At 47.1% G+C, this 14,197-nt stretch overlaps 1 protein-coding gene across 2 annotated transcripts in view; it reads right to left on the bottom strand.

Annotated features, from left to right (window-relative positions):
• CREBBP (CREB binding protein) overlaps nucleotides 1–14,197 on the bottom strand; it is a 124,462-nt gene that overhangs the window by 14,990 nt on the left and 95,275 nt on the right. For both annotated transcript variants that reach the window (XM_032326770.1, XM_032326769.1), the window contains 7 exons: nucleotides 13,283–13,401; nucleotides 12,211–12,450; nucleotides 11,671–11,759; nucleotides 6,369–6,449; nucleotides 4,821–4,877; nucleotides 1,910–1,987; nucleotides 1,538–1,605 (listed from right to left, as the gene is read on the bottom strand). In XM_032326770.1, the coding sequence (XP_032182661.1) occupies nucleotides 1,538–1,605; nucleotides 1,910–1,987; nucleotides 4,821–4,877; nucleotides 6,369–6,449; nucleotides 11,671–11,759; nucleotides 12,211–12,450; nucleotides 13,283–13,401 (732 nt within the window). The remainder of the gene's footprint in view (nucleotides 1–1,537; nucleotides 1,606–1,909; nucleotides 1,988–4,820; nucleotides 4,878–6,368; nucleotides 6,450–11,670; nucleotides 11,760–12,210; nucleotides 12,451–13,282; nucleotides 13,402–14,197) is intronic.

Below are 14,197 nucleotides of genomic sequence, written 5' to 3'. Positions count from 1 at the left end.
GCCAGTGCAGATGCGAACAAGGCAGCCCGTCCTTTGTGGCCTACAGACTCTCGCAAAGGCTATGCCCACACATCCACAATGAACGACGCCGGTTCTTCTGTCCGTGAGTGCCGTCCATCTTCAACCCCAGGGCTCATGTCGCAGACCTGCTCTTGGGTTCTTCTGCCCCCATCTGCTACCAGCTGCAACTGCTGTCCGACCCAGGACTGGCTCTCCTGGCTATTGTGTTCTAGGCACAAGGCTCTGGCCTAGAAAAGTGTTTCTAGCGTGCGGACTGCTTTGGTGATCTCACTCAGAATGGACTCTCTAAAGCAGGGGCTCTTAGTGGGAGCAACTCCGCACCCCAGGGGACATCTGGCAATGTCTGGAGACATCGTGTGACATTCTGAAGGTCACCGCTCATGGGAGTAGGGGTCATGTCACTGGCATTTAGTGGGTAGCAGCAAAGATGCTCTTAATATCCTACAAAGTGTAGGACAGACCCCAAACAAATTATCTGCCCCTGAATGTCAGTAGTGGCTCAGCTGAGAAACCCTGATCTGAAGAGAAATACTTTAACAGTCTGTGAGTTCATCGGTATTTCAAAAGATTTTATAAGAGTGAGATTAGGTTATAGGGTAACTGTGGATTTTGGTAACGACAGTCTGTCCCTAAGTTAGCAACTACCTGGAAGCCCACAGAGTGGCTTCCTCCTTGCATGCTCCCTCTCTTCTCCTCCCCCTGGTGTGGGATCTCTCTCCAGCCCATCTCGCCCCACTCCCTGCTGGGGAGGGCGACAGCTGCAGGGAGTGCCGGGCAAGCGAGCTGTAAAGGCTCCACTGAAGGCAGCGATCTTACTCAGGGTCACTGCGAGCTTAGCAGAGGACAGCTCAGGGATGTCACACAGTGGAAGGTGGCCCCTAGCCCTCGAGAACCAGTCGACGACGATCTCATATTGTACACTTCTGAAAAGAATGCTATCTCTGAAAGCATCAAGACTACCCTGGAAGAGTTACCCAGAGTAGCACAAGGCTGCTCTCTGCTGTGCGGTGACACCGGCAGCCATGCACGCAAGTCCTCATGCACACCGGGCTGAGTGTCCTGGTCACGACAGGACGTGTGTGTGTGTGTGTGTGTGTGTGTGTGTGTTGCGGGGAGGGGTTTTTTTTCTGAGCTACTTGGAAAGGACCTGCTGACGTGTGTGTGTGTGTGTGTGTGTGTGTGTTTTGCGGGGAGGGGTTTTTTTTCTGAGCTACTTGGAAAGGACCTGCTGACAAATTTTCTCTCTCTGCATTTAAAGTTTAACGTTTTATCTGAGCTTTCTGAACTTTCATTTAAAACATGATGTGACCATAAAGCTAGTTTTCATGTAAAGATCACGCCAGGGACTCCATAGAGGGTAAGAGCAGACAAGTACGAAGTGTGGAAAACAAACTCCAGTATAGAGCCTCGGACAAGGGAGCCCAAGAGCCGCCCACAGAGCGGAGCCACAGAAAGACGGGGAAGGGGAACAAGCCCCTCACAGGCAGACACAGAGACAGAAGCCCTCCTGACTTACTCTTAGCACTAAACTTGTTTTCTTTCCGAGTTCTGCCAGTTTTCTTCAAACAGTTGTCACATACAAAGCTGCAAAAAAAGAAAGGGTGTGATCAGAGTGTAAAACAGTCTACACTTCTGAACCAGCGTCAGGCAGCTTGAAGTGCTTTGCTGGCGTCATTATTTACAAGTGAAGAGGCAGCCTGTTTTGAGCCTAAAGTCCCCAAAGTGGGCAGATACTTGCGATGTAAATAAACTGAGAATCGGCTGCCACCCGGCTTCTGGCTTCTGCCTGGAGCCCTTGCTGGTCCCGGCAGGACCCCTCGGTCCCCAGGCTGGGCAGAGAGGCTTTCCCTTCCCGAGGATCACAGGAAATCACTAGGGAATGACTCACCCTGAAGGCCAAATGATGTCATAGTGCAGAACACAAATCTGGTGCATCTTGCGGCCACACTCCTTGCAATCGACAAAGCTGGAAGGCAAAGAGAGCGCGCTCCAGCACACAGCGGAGCACGCGAGGGGGGCGTCCGCACGCGAGGGGGGCGTCCACACGTCGCCCTCCGGACCACTCTCTGTCATCTGTGGCTTTAATGCTGCAGCAGCCTGATTCAGCCACATTTTACTTTATTTTTTCTTCTAGAGTCAGCTATACACCCAATGTGGGGCTCGAACTCGCAAAACCAAGAGCAAGTCGCACCGGTACGATACTTTCTATGATAAAGTGGACTTGCTCCATTTCTCTGCACAAACGCCCGTCCCTCATCTCCCTGCAGCCAGAAATGAAACTTTACTTTCAAAAACTAGTGTAACAGAGGCGTATTTCACAGGCCAGTATTTCTGACGTGAGACACCTTTTCAAGACCAATGCTTGCTCTGGGTGATCACGTATGCCCAAAGTGCCTCAAGAAACAGAACAATGCTCTGGTGTCACAAACATCTGCTCTTAGGCGAGGCGCAGGACGCATCTGCTCGGAGTCAGCTATGAAGGTGGGAAGCGCCAACCTGACTGGTCGATGCTGACCTTTACTCACTTACCCCGGAGAGCAGGGCCCCCCATGCTGCTCACGCTCTGTCACAGCTCCCACCCCGCCTCACCTGCCCTTGTCACCTCATTTGAGAATCTTAGTTGCCAACATGTGTGGATGTCAAAACCTATTTTTTCTGCCACTCTCTTCACCACCACCACAACTTATGCCTCGAGCAAGGCTTCAGGGACCAGAAAGTACCCTACTTCCCACAACTTTGCTGGGTTCTGGCTCCTATCAGACTCTCAGCACTGCCCTGAGTTCTGGGCCCCCACCAGCACTGTCGCTGCTGAGCAAGCCTTCAACCACAGATCCAACCTAACCATAGTACCCCACCCCCCTGACCCCCCAGCGGCTTCTGTTCCTGTTTGGTCCAGAAAGAGAAAGGACACGTATGTGCAAACAGCGCACCCCAGCAGCACCACTGCCAAATTCACTGTTCGGCGAGCTCTGTCTGGCAATCCTGTGTTGTCGCCACCTTCCCATCCCCGCCCCACACCATGCTGCTCCCTCTGCTGCTGCCTTACCCCTAACCGGCCGCTTCTCAGGAAGCCCAGCGATGGGGATCATGCTCCATGTCAAGAACTCAAAGGGTCAGCAGGCAATACCTCTGCTTCTGTGCCCCCTCCCCTTCCGAGAACATGTGACCCTCAACTCTTTACTCCTATGCCAGGGAAAAGAACTATCAAAAAAAAAAAGTTCTAGACCCAACACTATCAATTTTGAATTTCAACGTCCCCGACTAATACTAACCAAGTGGGGGGCTGCCACAACTGCGTGTCCTGTCCTAGGAGCAGCATCTCAGCAGGCCACCTAGACTGGCCCTTTCCTCATCCCATGGTGCAGCTTCTTGTACAGGAGGCCCTTCTCTATTTAGGTCAAGCTTCCAATTCCTACTTCCTGTCCGAGTTGTTGCTGAGTCTCCTAACTACTTTCCCAACTAGAAATCAAAGTCATTTCCTCGCCTGGTAAATCCACCTCATAGATCCAGGATGATCTTTACCTAAGGGAAACCAACAAAGTCCCTCAAAGCCTCCCCAGCACATTCAGGAAGAAATGTACAGGTCGACAAACGAACACTGTACGTGGCCCTTCACCCAGGGCCCCTGCTTGCTCGCCCCTTGGGGCACCACCCCTGCTCCCGACCCAACAAGCCCTCGAGCTGACCTGCAGTGTCACTGAACATCCTGCGTTCATTCGCTTTTTTGTGCTGAGAATGCTCTGCCCTCCCCTCCCCAACCTGCTGTCAGACGAGCGTCCCCTTCCACAGGATGCCACTCAGCACAGGCCAGGGCCCTCCGTCTCTGGAGCACCTGTGTGTGCTGTGATCCCATCTGTGTACTTCCTACTGTCGGCACCTAGTATTACAAGGTACTGATTCTGAAACTGAAGTCAAACTGCAAAGCCACGCAGGGGGACACTGCGTGAACTGGGACACGGGACAACGAGGAGAGACCATCCACTGGTCATGAATGATCCGGGTGGAGCCTGGAGCCCCCGCAGGGAGTGTGCCCTCCCTACCACGGGGCACTGCTGCTGGGAAACCCTAAGTGAGCTCCCAGGAGGAAAGTTCAGTTTCAAAATGAGGCCCTGGTCTTCCACTCCCACTGCCTGTCTTCCCAGAGCTGGGTGTCGGGGACAGAGGGAAGGACGACCTGTTTCTCGGCACTCACGCTTCCAGTGGCGCTGGAGCCTGTGCTCACCCCCCAGAACACAGATGGGCATGGATGCACACTGGGTGCTCTCAGGGTTTGGCTTTGGGGGCCTGGAGGGACCGCTGTATGGAGCCAGCTCTGCGGCCTCGCTACGGATGACCACAAAGTAAACCTGGCAAATGAGGTGCCCTCACTGATGCCCGTTCCTGATCTTTCGAGAGTTGCTCCTACAAGGTTTTCTTTCTGAATTTTCCCTTTAAGTGAGATGAGCTACTCCGCCTAATCTTCCTACTTTTAGTCTCTGAAGAGTCACACTGAACACTAAGTGGCTTCAGTAACAATGGCGACCAGCTTTCCAGAGAGGTTCTGACACAACCAGAACCTCCACCTCGTCTTACCAAGGTTAAAATTCAGTAACTGGAAAACACGCTACAGGGACATACGTGTTTGGTTTGAGTCAAAAAAGAATCCGTATTGGAAATAAAGTCATAAAAAAAATCCCACCCAGGGCAACATTATTTCCAGGGTCCCAACAGCGCCTTCTCCTGCAGCCCAGTCACAAGGAGGGAGTTTCCTGACCAGAAATTAAAATCCTAAAGTCAGAAAGAAATCACGGTCTACTCACGGTTCAGGATCTAAGGTATCATTTTTCTTCTTTTCAAACTGATCCTTTGAAATTGTCCTTGTTTAAAAGAAAAGAAAAAAGAGAAACGTGAGTTAACTAAAATTTATCTGCTGAGTCTAAAATACATGGTCTGTGGGGTATTATTTTCTAACTAGTTTTTCAAATAAAAAGTAAATAATGGTCAGCTGAAATCTCAAGTAGAATAATGACAGCATGAACGCACACAGTCTCTCTCCGCAGAAAGCGCCACCCTCTGTTTTTCTCTATCTGCCGTGGGATATTTCCTTCCAACTACCACCAGCATGTATTCTGAGATCCAAACCAATACATTTTCAATCAAATCTGTATGGTGAATGGTTCCTGTATCTGATGGACAATTGGTGTAATCAATTCTTCTAATTGCAACGAATCAGATGACACAAGATCAGCATCTACTAGGGAGTATTTTATTTATTCTTAGAGGACCGAGGACCTGGTTTCTAAACTGTCCTCTTGTTATGATCAGTGTATACAGAAATTACTTCTGATTCGCAGAACTGTATAATCCAATTATCAATCACATAATTGGACCAAATAACTAAGATTACAAGGGATATAAAAATAAATTAAGTACGTAGAATTTCAGGCATTTCAGTTTATGTGCCTCCTGAGTGGCTACGGTTCGTTCTGCTTTTGGGGGAAGTAAACGTGAAGGCCAAAGACCACGTCCGAGATTGCTGGAAGCTTCTCCGGTGGGAGAACCCTCCTGCCTGTGGGGACAGTCCCACCAGCAGACTTCCCAGCAGGCCAGGGATCACGGCAGAGCCAGGAGAAAAGAGACAACCACAAAACACTGGTAGTCCTAGGCAGACATGGTGGCTGGCAGGTCTTTGGTGTCTCAAGCAAATAAAGGACTTGACCGTTCAACCGGTGGACATGCTCTTTCTGGCCACAGTCTGACCATGTGCCCACTCAAAGGTGAACTCAGTGAAGGAATCAATGAACCAACTCAAGCCTGGGCAGGCCGTAGCCAGTGAGTAAGAGCCACCACTCCAGCAAGGGAGAAGCCATGTTTCCACTCCAGGGTCTCGCTGTCTGTGTTCTAGGACAGGCTCTGCAGCGGACGGGACAAAGGCTTCAGTGGAAGACGGAATGAAGGCTGAAGATGGGGTATGCACACAAGATTCATTTCTCGCTCTTGCCAGTTCTGTCAAAAGGGAGATCTGCTTTCTGAGGTGTAACTGAAAATCTGTAACTTCCTCAATGGAGGAGGACCACTGCTAGGAAAAGGCAAGTGATTCATAGGCAGACATGGAGCAAAGTCGAGAGAGACCAGAGAACCGTGGTGGGGGCTCCAGCATCATGGTCTCAGAAGGAGGGAGAATGTGGAAACGGCCCTGGTGTTGAGCTAAACGGCTACCTTCCAATGTGTGCACGTGGGCGTAGCGAGTTTGAGAAAATGCACCACGTACAAGTCAGAACAGCGGAGGTGCTTCCCTTTTAATCATGGGCAGGAGGGAAAAAACAATTACGAGTCAACCCCGAGAAAAATGACAGGATGGTACTTACGTTTGAGGCTGTGAAGGGTCGTCACCCAGGGTAACATTCTCCCCCTGGATCTCTGTGAAACACTTCTCACAGAAATGATACCTGTCAGCAAGAAGGCCATACTTGGGTGAACTGGTCCATCATAACACACAGCCACCCAAGCAACGAAGCCACCAATCAGAGCAGGGCAGATCACCACGACGAAGGGGGGGCGTTGTTGGTTGATTGATGGGTCAGTGAGGACAATGGAAGGAACAGGGGCAGGTGGGGAAGGGCAGGATTAGAGAACAGGGAAGGGAACAGATAGCACAGACAGAGAGGTAAGACGCAAACACCGAGACAACACAGAGCAGAAAGCCAAGGCAAAGCTTGATTAGCATTCGGTCTCACTGCACACATCACAGGCCATCATCGCTAACAACGGCTGGGCTCGGGCCAGCTCCAAGATGCAAACGTTTTCAAGGAGTTGTTAATACTAGAATTGCAAGGAGCCTCAATTTAGGAGTTTGACTTTTGTTATTACTTAGAGAAAATCAAATATAACTCCAGGGTTTGCGATGGAAAAAAATTCACTTTTGAACAAAATAGTCTGACAAAGGCCTTAAAAAAGCAATTATTTTTCAAAACAGCAAATTTATGCTTGACAGCAATTCACAGATTTTATTTGCGGTAGTAAGCCAGATCTTTAAGGTACTAAAAATGTTGAGCACACAGAACGGGTTTTAATTTTTTCTTGTTATTTTTTCATGTTAATCACTTAGTTAATTGGGTTATAATACAAATGAAACCAAATCCATATTCTAGACAAACATTTAACAGAAATGCAGTCAGGGTCAAAGACTTTCCAGCCATTTATCAGTACGAATGTACAGGAAAAAAAGCTGAGATATATTGTATGAATAATACAATATATGTAAATCCACGAACAATCTTAAAAGACTTTTAAAATTCAATTCTAAGCTTTGGTTTAAACTTTTTGGTAATGGGACCAATCGTTCACCAATCTGAGATCCTTAGTGATTAACTGCTCTGACTTGGTGACAATCCAAGTTAAGCAAATTTAGAGAGTTGATCTTTAAAGCACAATCTGCATTTGAGAAATTATCCATCACCCCAATTTCTGGAAAGATAACATGGAGCCTGGGCTCAAAGTATCAAATACGAACAATTAAAAACTATTAAATGTTTGGAAAGGACACGCATGAGGAATCAACAAAAACGCAGGCTGATGCCGCATAAAACAAGACGGGCACACAGGAATGCTGCAAAAACAAGCCGAATGGAGGTGAATTATACGAGCGGAGAGGAGTGTAAGGTAGTGGCAGCAGCACAATCAAATGCAGTTTTAGTGCTCAAAACTAAGTCTACAAGATGCCACGAGGATTAGTGTTAGACACTGGGACGAGACTCGGAGCGCCACGCCGCACGGACACCCACAGGGCACGCGGCAGCTCGCAGGCTCACTCACGCACGCGCACACACGGCTGCAAAGGATGGAGGCTCAGGCCTGCCCGGCCGTCTGTCTCCGTTACTGCTCAGGTCAGTCCCCCTCAAGGTCTAATTCTAGTCTGAGTTAAACACACTGAGCATTTGTCTGCTGTACTTCTCTGACTAAACACACAGAGTCTGTTAAAAGCACGAAAGTTTAGAGCATGCACCCATCTCAAAATGATCCGATCTTTTAGCTCGTGGAGGAGGAACACAACAGATTCACTGTGGGTAGCAACTGGGTTAATGAAAGTTTCTTCTGGGACCAGGTTATTGGGGATGATTCAATCAATGAATTATGCCAAGATTAAAAACTCTGACCAGGAACAGATAAATCCTGCTATTTAAAAATATCTGTATCTAGACGTTCTTCTCCTGAATCAACGGGCTATTTGCTATTTTGTAAATATTCATGTGTAGCCTTGAAATTATGTAGTAAAAAGAATTGCCAGGTGCAGGAGGGCATGACCATCACTTGCACGAAAGAATTAAAAATACAGAAATCATAAACCAAATCAGGGGTGACCACGGCAATATGCACAAGAGACATCCCCCTCAACACCGAGTGTCTCCCTTTTGAAAATAAAACTTGGACTTAAATGTTCCAATTCATTTTATGACCAAACGTATAGCCATTGCAGGTGAGCGAAAAGCTGAACTCCCCTGGAAACAAAATCACTATGATAATTACACGGGAGGCAAAAAGGCTTTAAAATCCTGGACAAACTCAGCTTTTATTTGAGTAGAATATCAAGGCCAGGAACATCCAGGAAACAAGAATCATAGGCCCACCATTTTCTAGTGGTGGAAACCGACCCAGAACGGAACACTGATGGCTCGAGGGCAGGCCCTGCAGCGGTGGAAGCCCATGTTCTCCGGGTGTAACTAGCTCTCTTCCGCAAAGAACCTCAGGGTCAGAAAGTGGGAGGCACGGAGAGAACTAAGCCGCTCTAGTGCTTGTCCCACATCAAGCAGAGACATGGGAGAATCCAAACTGCTGGGGTCTGAGAGGCAGTGGGAAAGCCCCAGGCCTCCCTGCAGCGCCCTCCTGAGAGGTGGCGGCAGTCTGGAGAAGGGGCACAGCGACCCACTGGTCAAGTCTGCTGAAACTGCCTTGGTAATCAGTGGGGGGACAGACAGGAATGCCAGACTGCTCCCACATGATCACCTAGTCCAAACTTTATTCACCATAAAGATACAGAACAGTTCAGAAAGTCACTTTCCAATCTTAAGAGACTTGCTGACATCAGCCTTGTGTGGAGGAAGCGACCGGATGAATACGGACTTGCAAAGGAGAAACACTTCACATAATCCGATGGTGATGACGTGCGCCCGGTGCCTGAAGTTAATACAGTGTGACTGCACAGCTCGTCTCTAAGGGTAACTTCATGTATGGAGTAAATTTTCAAATGCAGATTGTTTTAAGTACCATGTCACTATATACAAATAACTGGGATAGCTGAAGATAGCATCTGGAAAATCTATAAAGCAGTTTTCCCAACGTGAGCTACATTCAAATTTTCAAAGCATGTAAACAAGTGAAAATGTACTCATATGCTAGTATTAAGTTTCACTTGTTCAAATGGTCTGTAGGACTTTCTCCTGTTTGAAATGCCCAAACAGTTTAGGACTGTAAGTGCCAAAACAGGTACTCCTGAGAACACCAGTGTTTCCAAGCAGTCATAGATGCGAACAGAAGTGTAAGCCATTAGGATGATCCTCGTAGTGAGGCCACTGCTTTCTTAGCACCACGACCTGTTCATCTCGCCAAGTACGGTGTTCTGGGAAGCACGCCTTATAAGAGTCAGCTAGGGAGCAGTATCCCTCCACTTTAAAAATGTATCGTTAATAGAAAAAAACTCCTTTGTTTATGTCTCTACTTGTAAGGAAAATATATTACTCTTGTTGAATAAAGATAAAATTCTATACAAAACTAAAACTGGACATTTCAGAGCTTTCAAAACAACCCTGTGTTTGTACTCCACGCATAACCTTCTGTCAGAGAGTAGCCGTGTGGCCTGATCCTATCAGCTCTATTTAAATTAACTGCTCTCCACTTAAAAAATGGCCTAAATCTGTGTTAATCAGCAAAGGCAGGGTCTCAACAGACCTGGGGACAGTGAAAATGCCCCAAAACGTAAGAAATGGCAGCAAACAACCTGCTGTCTGTTCTTCCCTCTAGACCCAAACCACGCTGGGCGTCCAGTAGCATTCCTGAAAAACAGGAATTAAAATCTGTTCTCTTGAAGTTTCTGAACTTTATTTTACTTGGCCCATAAAAGTTCCCAAAGTGAATTCCTGTTTGTTATTTCATGGAAACTGACAACTAAGGTTGTCAGGGAAGGTGTCACACTTGATACGTTATGGGATGTGCTGGACAACACGGGGCTAAAACTCACTGGTGGGACCAGAACCCCCAGAACAGCACATGTCACTACAGGAGCGACTCGATCATGAAGGACTGTGGTATTATTTTAAACGCTCCCATCGACAGAAGGGACACTATGATAGGAACTAAGTTTCAGGCACAGGGGCACAGACCACATTCCTGTACCCCCAGAACTAGCACCGGCATCTCATGCTGCCACGGGGCCAGGACGAGTGGGCTGGGCAGGGTTTGGAAATCTTTCCTTGAGACACTTTTAAGTCAATGGTTCTTTCCCTCTCTCTGGTTTTTTAAGTAGGATTTTGATGGGAGTTACTGTCATAAATATGATATTTTTTTAAAAAAATGCAAGTACTTTAAAAGTGTAATCAGAAGACAAATATTTCAAAACTCCAAATTATTTAGGCCTGTGAACATACCTCTGCACAAAAAAAGGCCCTTTACTTAACTTCCTCGAAATGAGGACATGTGCATATAGTCACTATAAGCACACAAGATCAAGTTATAAAAACATCAAACCCTAATGCTGACATCTAATAATTGAACCTAAAGAGGAAGTAGAGGCACAAAGCGGCACCTTGGTCACATACATTTCACTGCCTGTTCCTAACATGGAGGCAAAGTGACTGAATGTGCTCAGACTGACCACCTGTGCCTCCAGGCACAACACCCTCATGCTCTGGCAAAATGGAGCCACTTGGAGCAACAGATACAACTAAACTTGATTTTCACCCCTACCCCACCCCACCCCGCCACCAAACTGTGGGGGTCGTTTCTGTATGGCAAATGAGCAACAGAAAATATTACTTTCATGCTATTCTGCTTAAGACAGGAGATTCAGCCATCTCTACATTTCAAGAAATGGCAAAGATTTCTCGAGGACACCTCCCACTCATAAAACCCTGAGACGGCCATCCTGTGACAGGGAAGTTCATGTGGAACTCAACAACAACACTCATTCTGTGTTGTGCTATTAATTAAAAAAAAATTCTCTAAGTCTAAGGCTTTAAGTACTTTTTTAGGTAAATTACCACTAATTCAAGCCTTCCATCAGACTGTTCAGGCCAAGTTATCTGGGCAAATACTTATATAAAAGTAGTAAATACACTGTATCCACTTTACTAAGATCTTCAAAAAGGTAAGTCAACCTTGACTAGACTCATCTCCAGACTCTTACGTGGTTACGTTTTTGGAAGGACCACAGCTGAAGAATGAATGCTCCTGATTCAAGTGGTACAGTGAGCAGTTCTGAGCTAAAATTTTTAAACTGTAAGAGCGTGCTTTAAAGTTAAGAGGCAGTGGGCCTATCCGAGTGACTAAGTTGCCCTGAAACTGTGGCCCATTTGCCAAAGAAAAGAAATAATGTACCCAGGCTACAATCAGATGAACACACCTTGCCCTAGGACGTTCCTTATGTCCTGTAACTCGGGACACTGGCTCGGTGCTTACCTATTCTGATAGCTGTAGTAGGCAGCGTCACGAGGAATTGTGCACAGCTGCTTCCCGTAGCAGCACAAAGTCTGTGGGGAAAACTCATACTGCAAAAACAAAGGAGAAAATACTAAAAATATATCCCAGTTACTGTCACATCATGTTCTAGTTCACTACAGAGAAGTCAGATTCAGCTGGTAAAATATCTGTTAGTACACGGTATAGTTTTCTAACAATCTTCACAGCTATTCAGAGACATTTCTGGATTCGATGTGACAGAAACAGTTGCCAAGGACACTTATTACAGGTGGATAAACGGATGCAGGGGCAGCCAAAGGCATAACCCAAGGTCTCCCCCAGTAAGCACCTCTAGCTTTGATCGTCCGTTACACGGCCTCAGGCAATCAATCAACTGTCTTTCCAAAAGCCTAGACCCCATCTGGGTCCTTCCCAGCACACAGATATGGCTAAAATGTTGAGTCTATCATGTCAGCATAATACCCTCTCTGGCTGGATTAACCAGGGAAGTTCACTTTCCAGAGAAAGTTTAAACTGTACCTTGCGTCCACAGCAATATCCAAGGGACTGCATGACGGGGTCAATCTCTTGCTCGAAGACCTCTGCAAGTTTACTGCAGAACTTATAGACCCGGGACGTCTTACGATTATAGAGCCAGGCGTTGTTGAACATAAGCCAGACGTCGTCCACGTACTGCCAGGGCTCTTGGTACTGCCCTGTATCCAACTTCCTCTTGATGGTGGAAAGGTCCATGGGATTCTTCACAATGTCAAAATAATCCTTAAAGACAAAACAGTCTCAGTCTAGGGGATGCCCTAAACACCAAAGCCAGCCTTATGGAGCAGGTTTACCTTAAAAACAAAATAGAAATAATCATCCCCAGAACAACTTCCATTTTTAATAGTAATAAGTGGGAACTGAAGAGAAAACAGTCTCTGACCTTCCTCTGCTTTTATTATCTACTGTAATTAGTATTATCAAGTATGACCAAATGATTTCAAAGGCAAAAGTTAAGGGCAAAATAGCATCAATATATTATTTAATAAAAGAATGAGTTAAAAACACGTTTTTTAATATACAATTTTAAAAATATGCATTTTAATCCACTGAATTAAAATGGTAAGCACATTTATCAGACATATTTTCTAGAGATTTACTCTTGGTCCTGGCAAACAAGAAGAAATTCCAAGACAAACACAAGAACAGAAACAAAAATAGTGACACTGCTCAACGGAAACCTGTGGGGTCGCGATGGCCCTTAACAGATGCCCCAGAGATCCCAGAACGAGACCCACGTGCTTTCTAACTGGTGTCTGCTGGTTCTTCAAACCTCCCGTTCAGACAAAGGCTCACACGAAGCCTCAGATAGACGGCAGGGCTTTGGAGGCCAAGTGCTAAGGCAAGCGGGCAGCCACCCCAGCCACGGACCCCCAGGGCTGACAAAAAGGTGGGGAAACACACGTTCCAACCAATGAGACAAAGGTGTATTACTGCTTTGACAGAGAAGTTTTTTTTTCCTAGGAGAAAAATCTTTAAAACCCAATTTTCAGAGATAAAACATGGATATTCTCAGGATTGCTGGTAAGGCTTTCTTTTCACTGCATTAACTTACCGGAATTCCTAGGAGCTGGGGGTCTACAGGCTGCCGGAAAGGTAGGGACTCCGGGTCCTGTCGATACAGCGCTTCGAGCGTTGGCATAAGGGCCTGGCGTAACTCCTCCGGCTTGAAGACTACGGTCAGAAAACATCGGGAAGTGACACTGCTTACAAGGCACTCGGACCCCTTGACCACCACATTTCAGATGGAAGCCTGGGCAGCTTCCAGAAGGCCCCGATCACCTCCATTCCACTGCCCCCCCTGGCCGTGCAGCTCCCAAGGGTCCTCATTTACCGCAGAGGCCTTGGGCATTCTTAAGCTGCGACCCAGCGCCTCTGACAGCACCAGAACAGTAGAGCTGGGAAATTGCTTCTACGTCAGCAGGCTACATGCCGCATGGACAGGTCTGCTTCTCCAGTAACGGGTTTCTGACATTACAACCGCATTGGAACAGAAAATGAAGCTAATTCCCAAATCTGCTTCCTTGATCCAATGAGTGGTAACAAAGCCATTTCACTGGAAGGGGGCCTTTCTCCCTCTGGTGAAATTTGTCTATCCCTGGACGAAGTAAACTCAGACACCTGGGACAAACAGTTTTGTATTATAACCTCACAAATGGACATAGTAACAGAGAAACAAAACCAAGTATTTCCCCCAAAACTTCTGAATTGTTCCCTCCACCCCGCAGCCACTCCATTTCCCACTAAACTTTTTTGTCCCCAGTACAAGGATAAACACAGGCTGCCAGCCAAATACATTCGAGACGACACATTCATATAAAACCCAAGCAGCTTTACTGGCCGGGGGAAACGTGTAGAACCTATGAAGGAGAGAGGCAGGTCAGCGTGAGGCCCTTGTGTTCCCTGCATCCCACTTTGGAGCTGGGCCACTGGGGGCCGGTGAGCAGATGGGCCCCGCGGGAGCCTCACA

Source organism: Mustela erminea, chromosome 20 (assembly GCF_009829155.1).
Source record: "Mustela erminea isolate mMusErm1 chromosome 20, mMusErm1.Pri, whole genome shotgun sequence".
Classification (NCBI taxonomy): Eukaryota; Metazoa; Chordata; class Mammalia; order Carnivora; family Mustelidae; genus Mustela; species Mustela erminea.
This window is presented reverse-complemented; position numbering and strand designations above follow the sequence as displayed.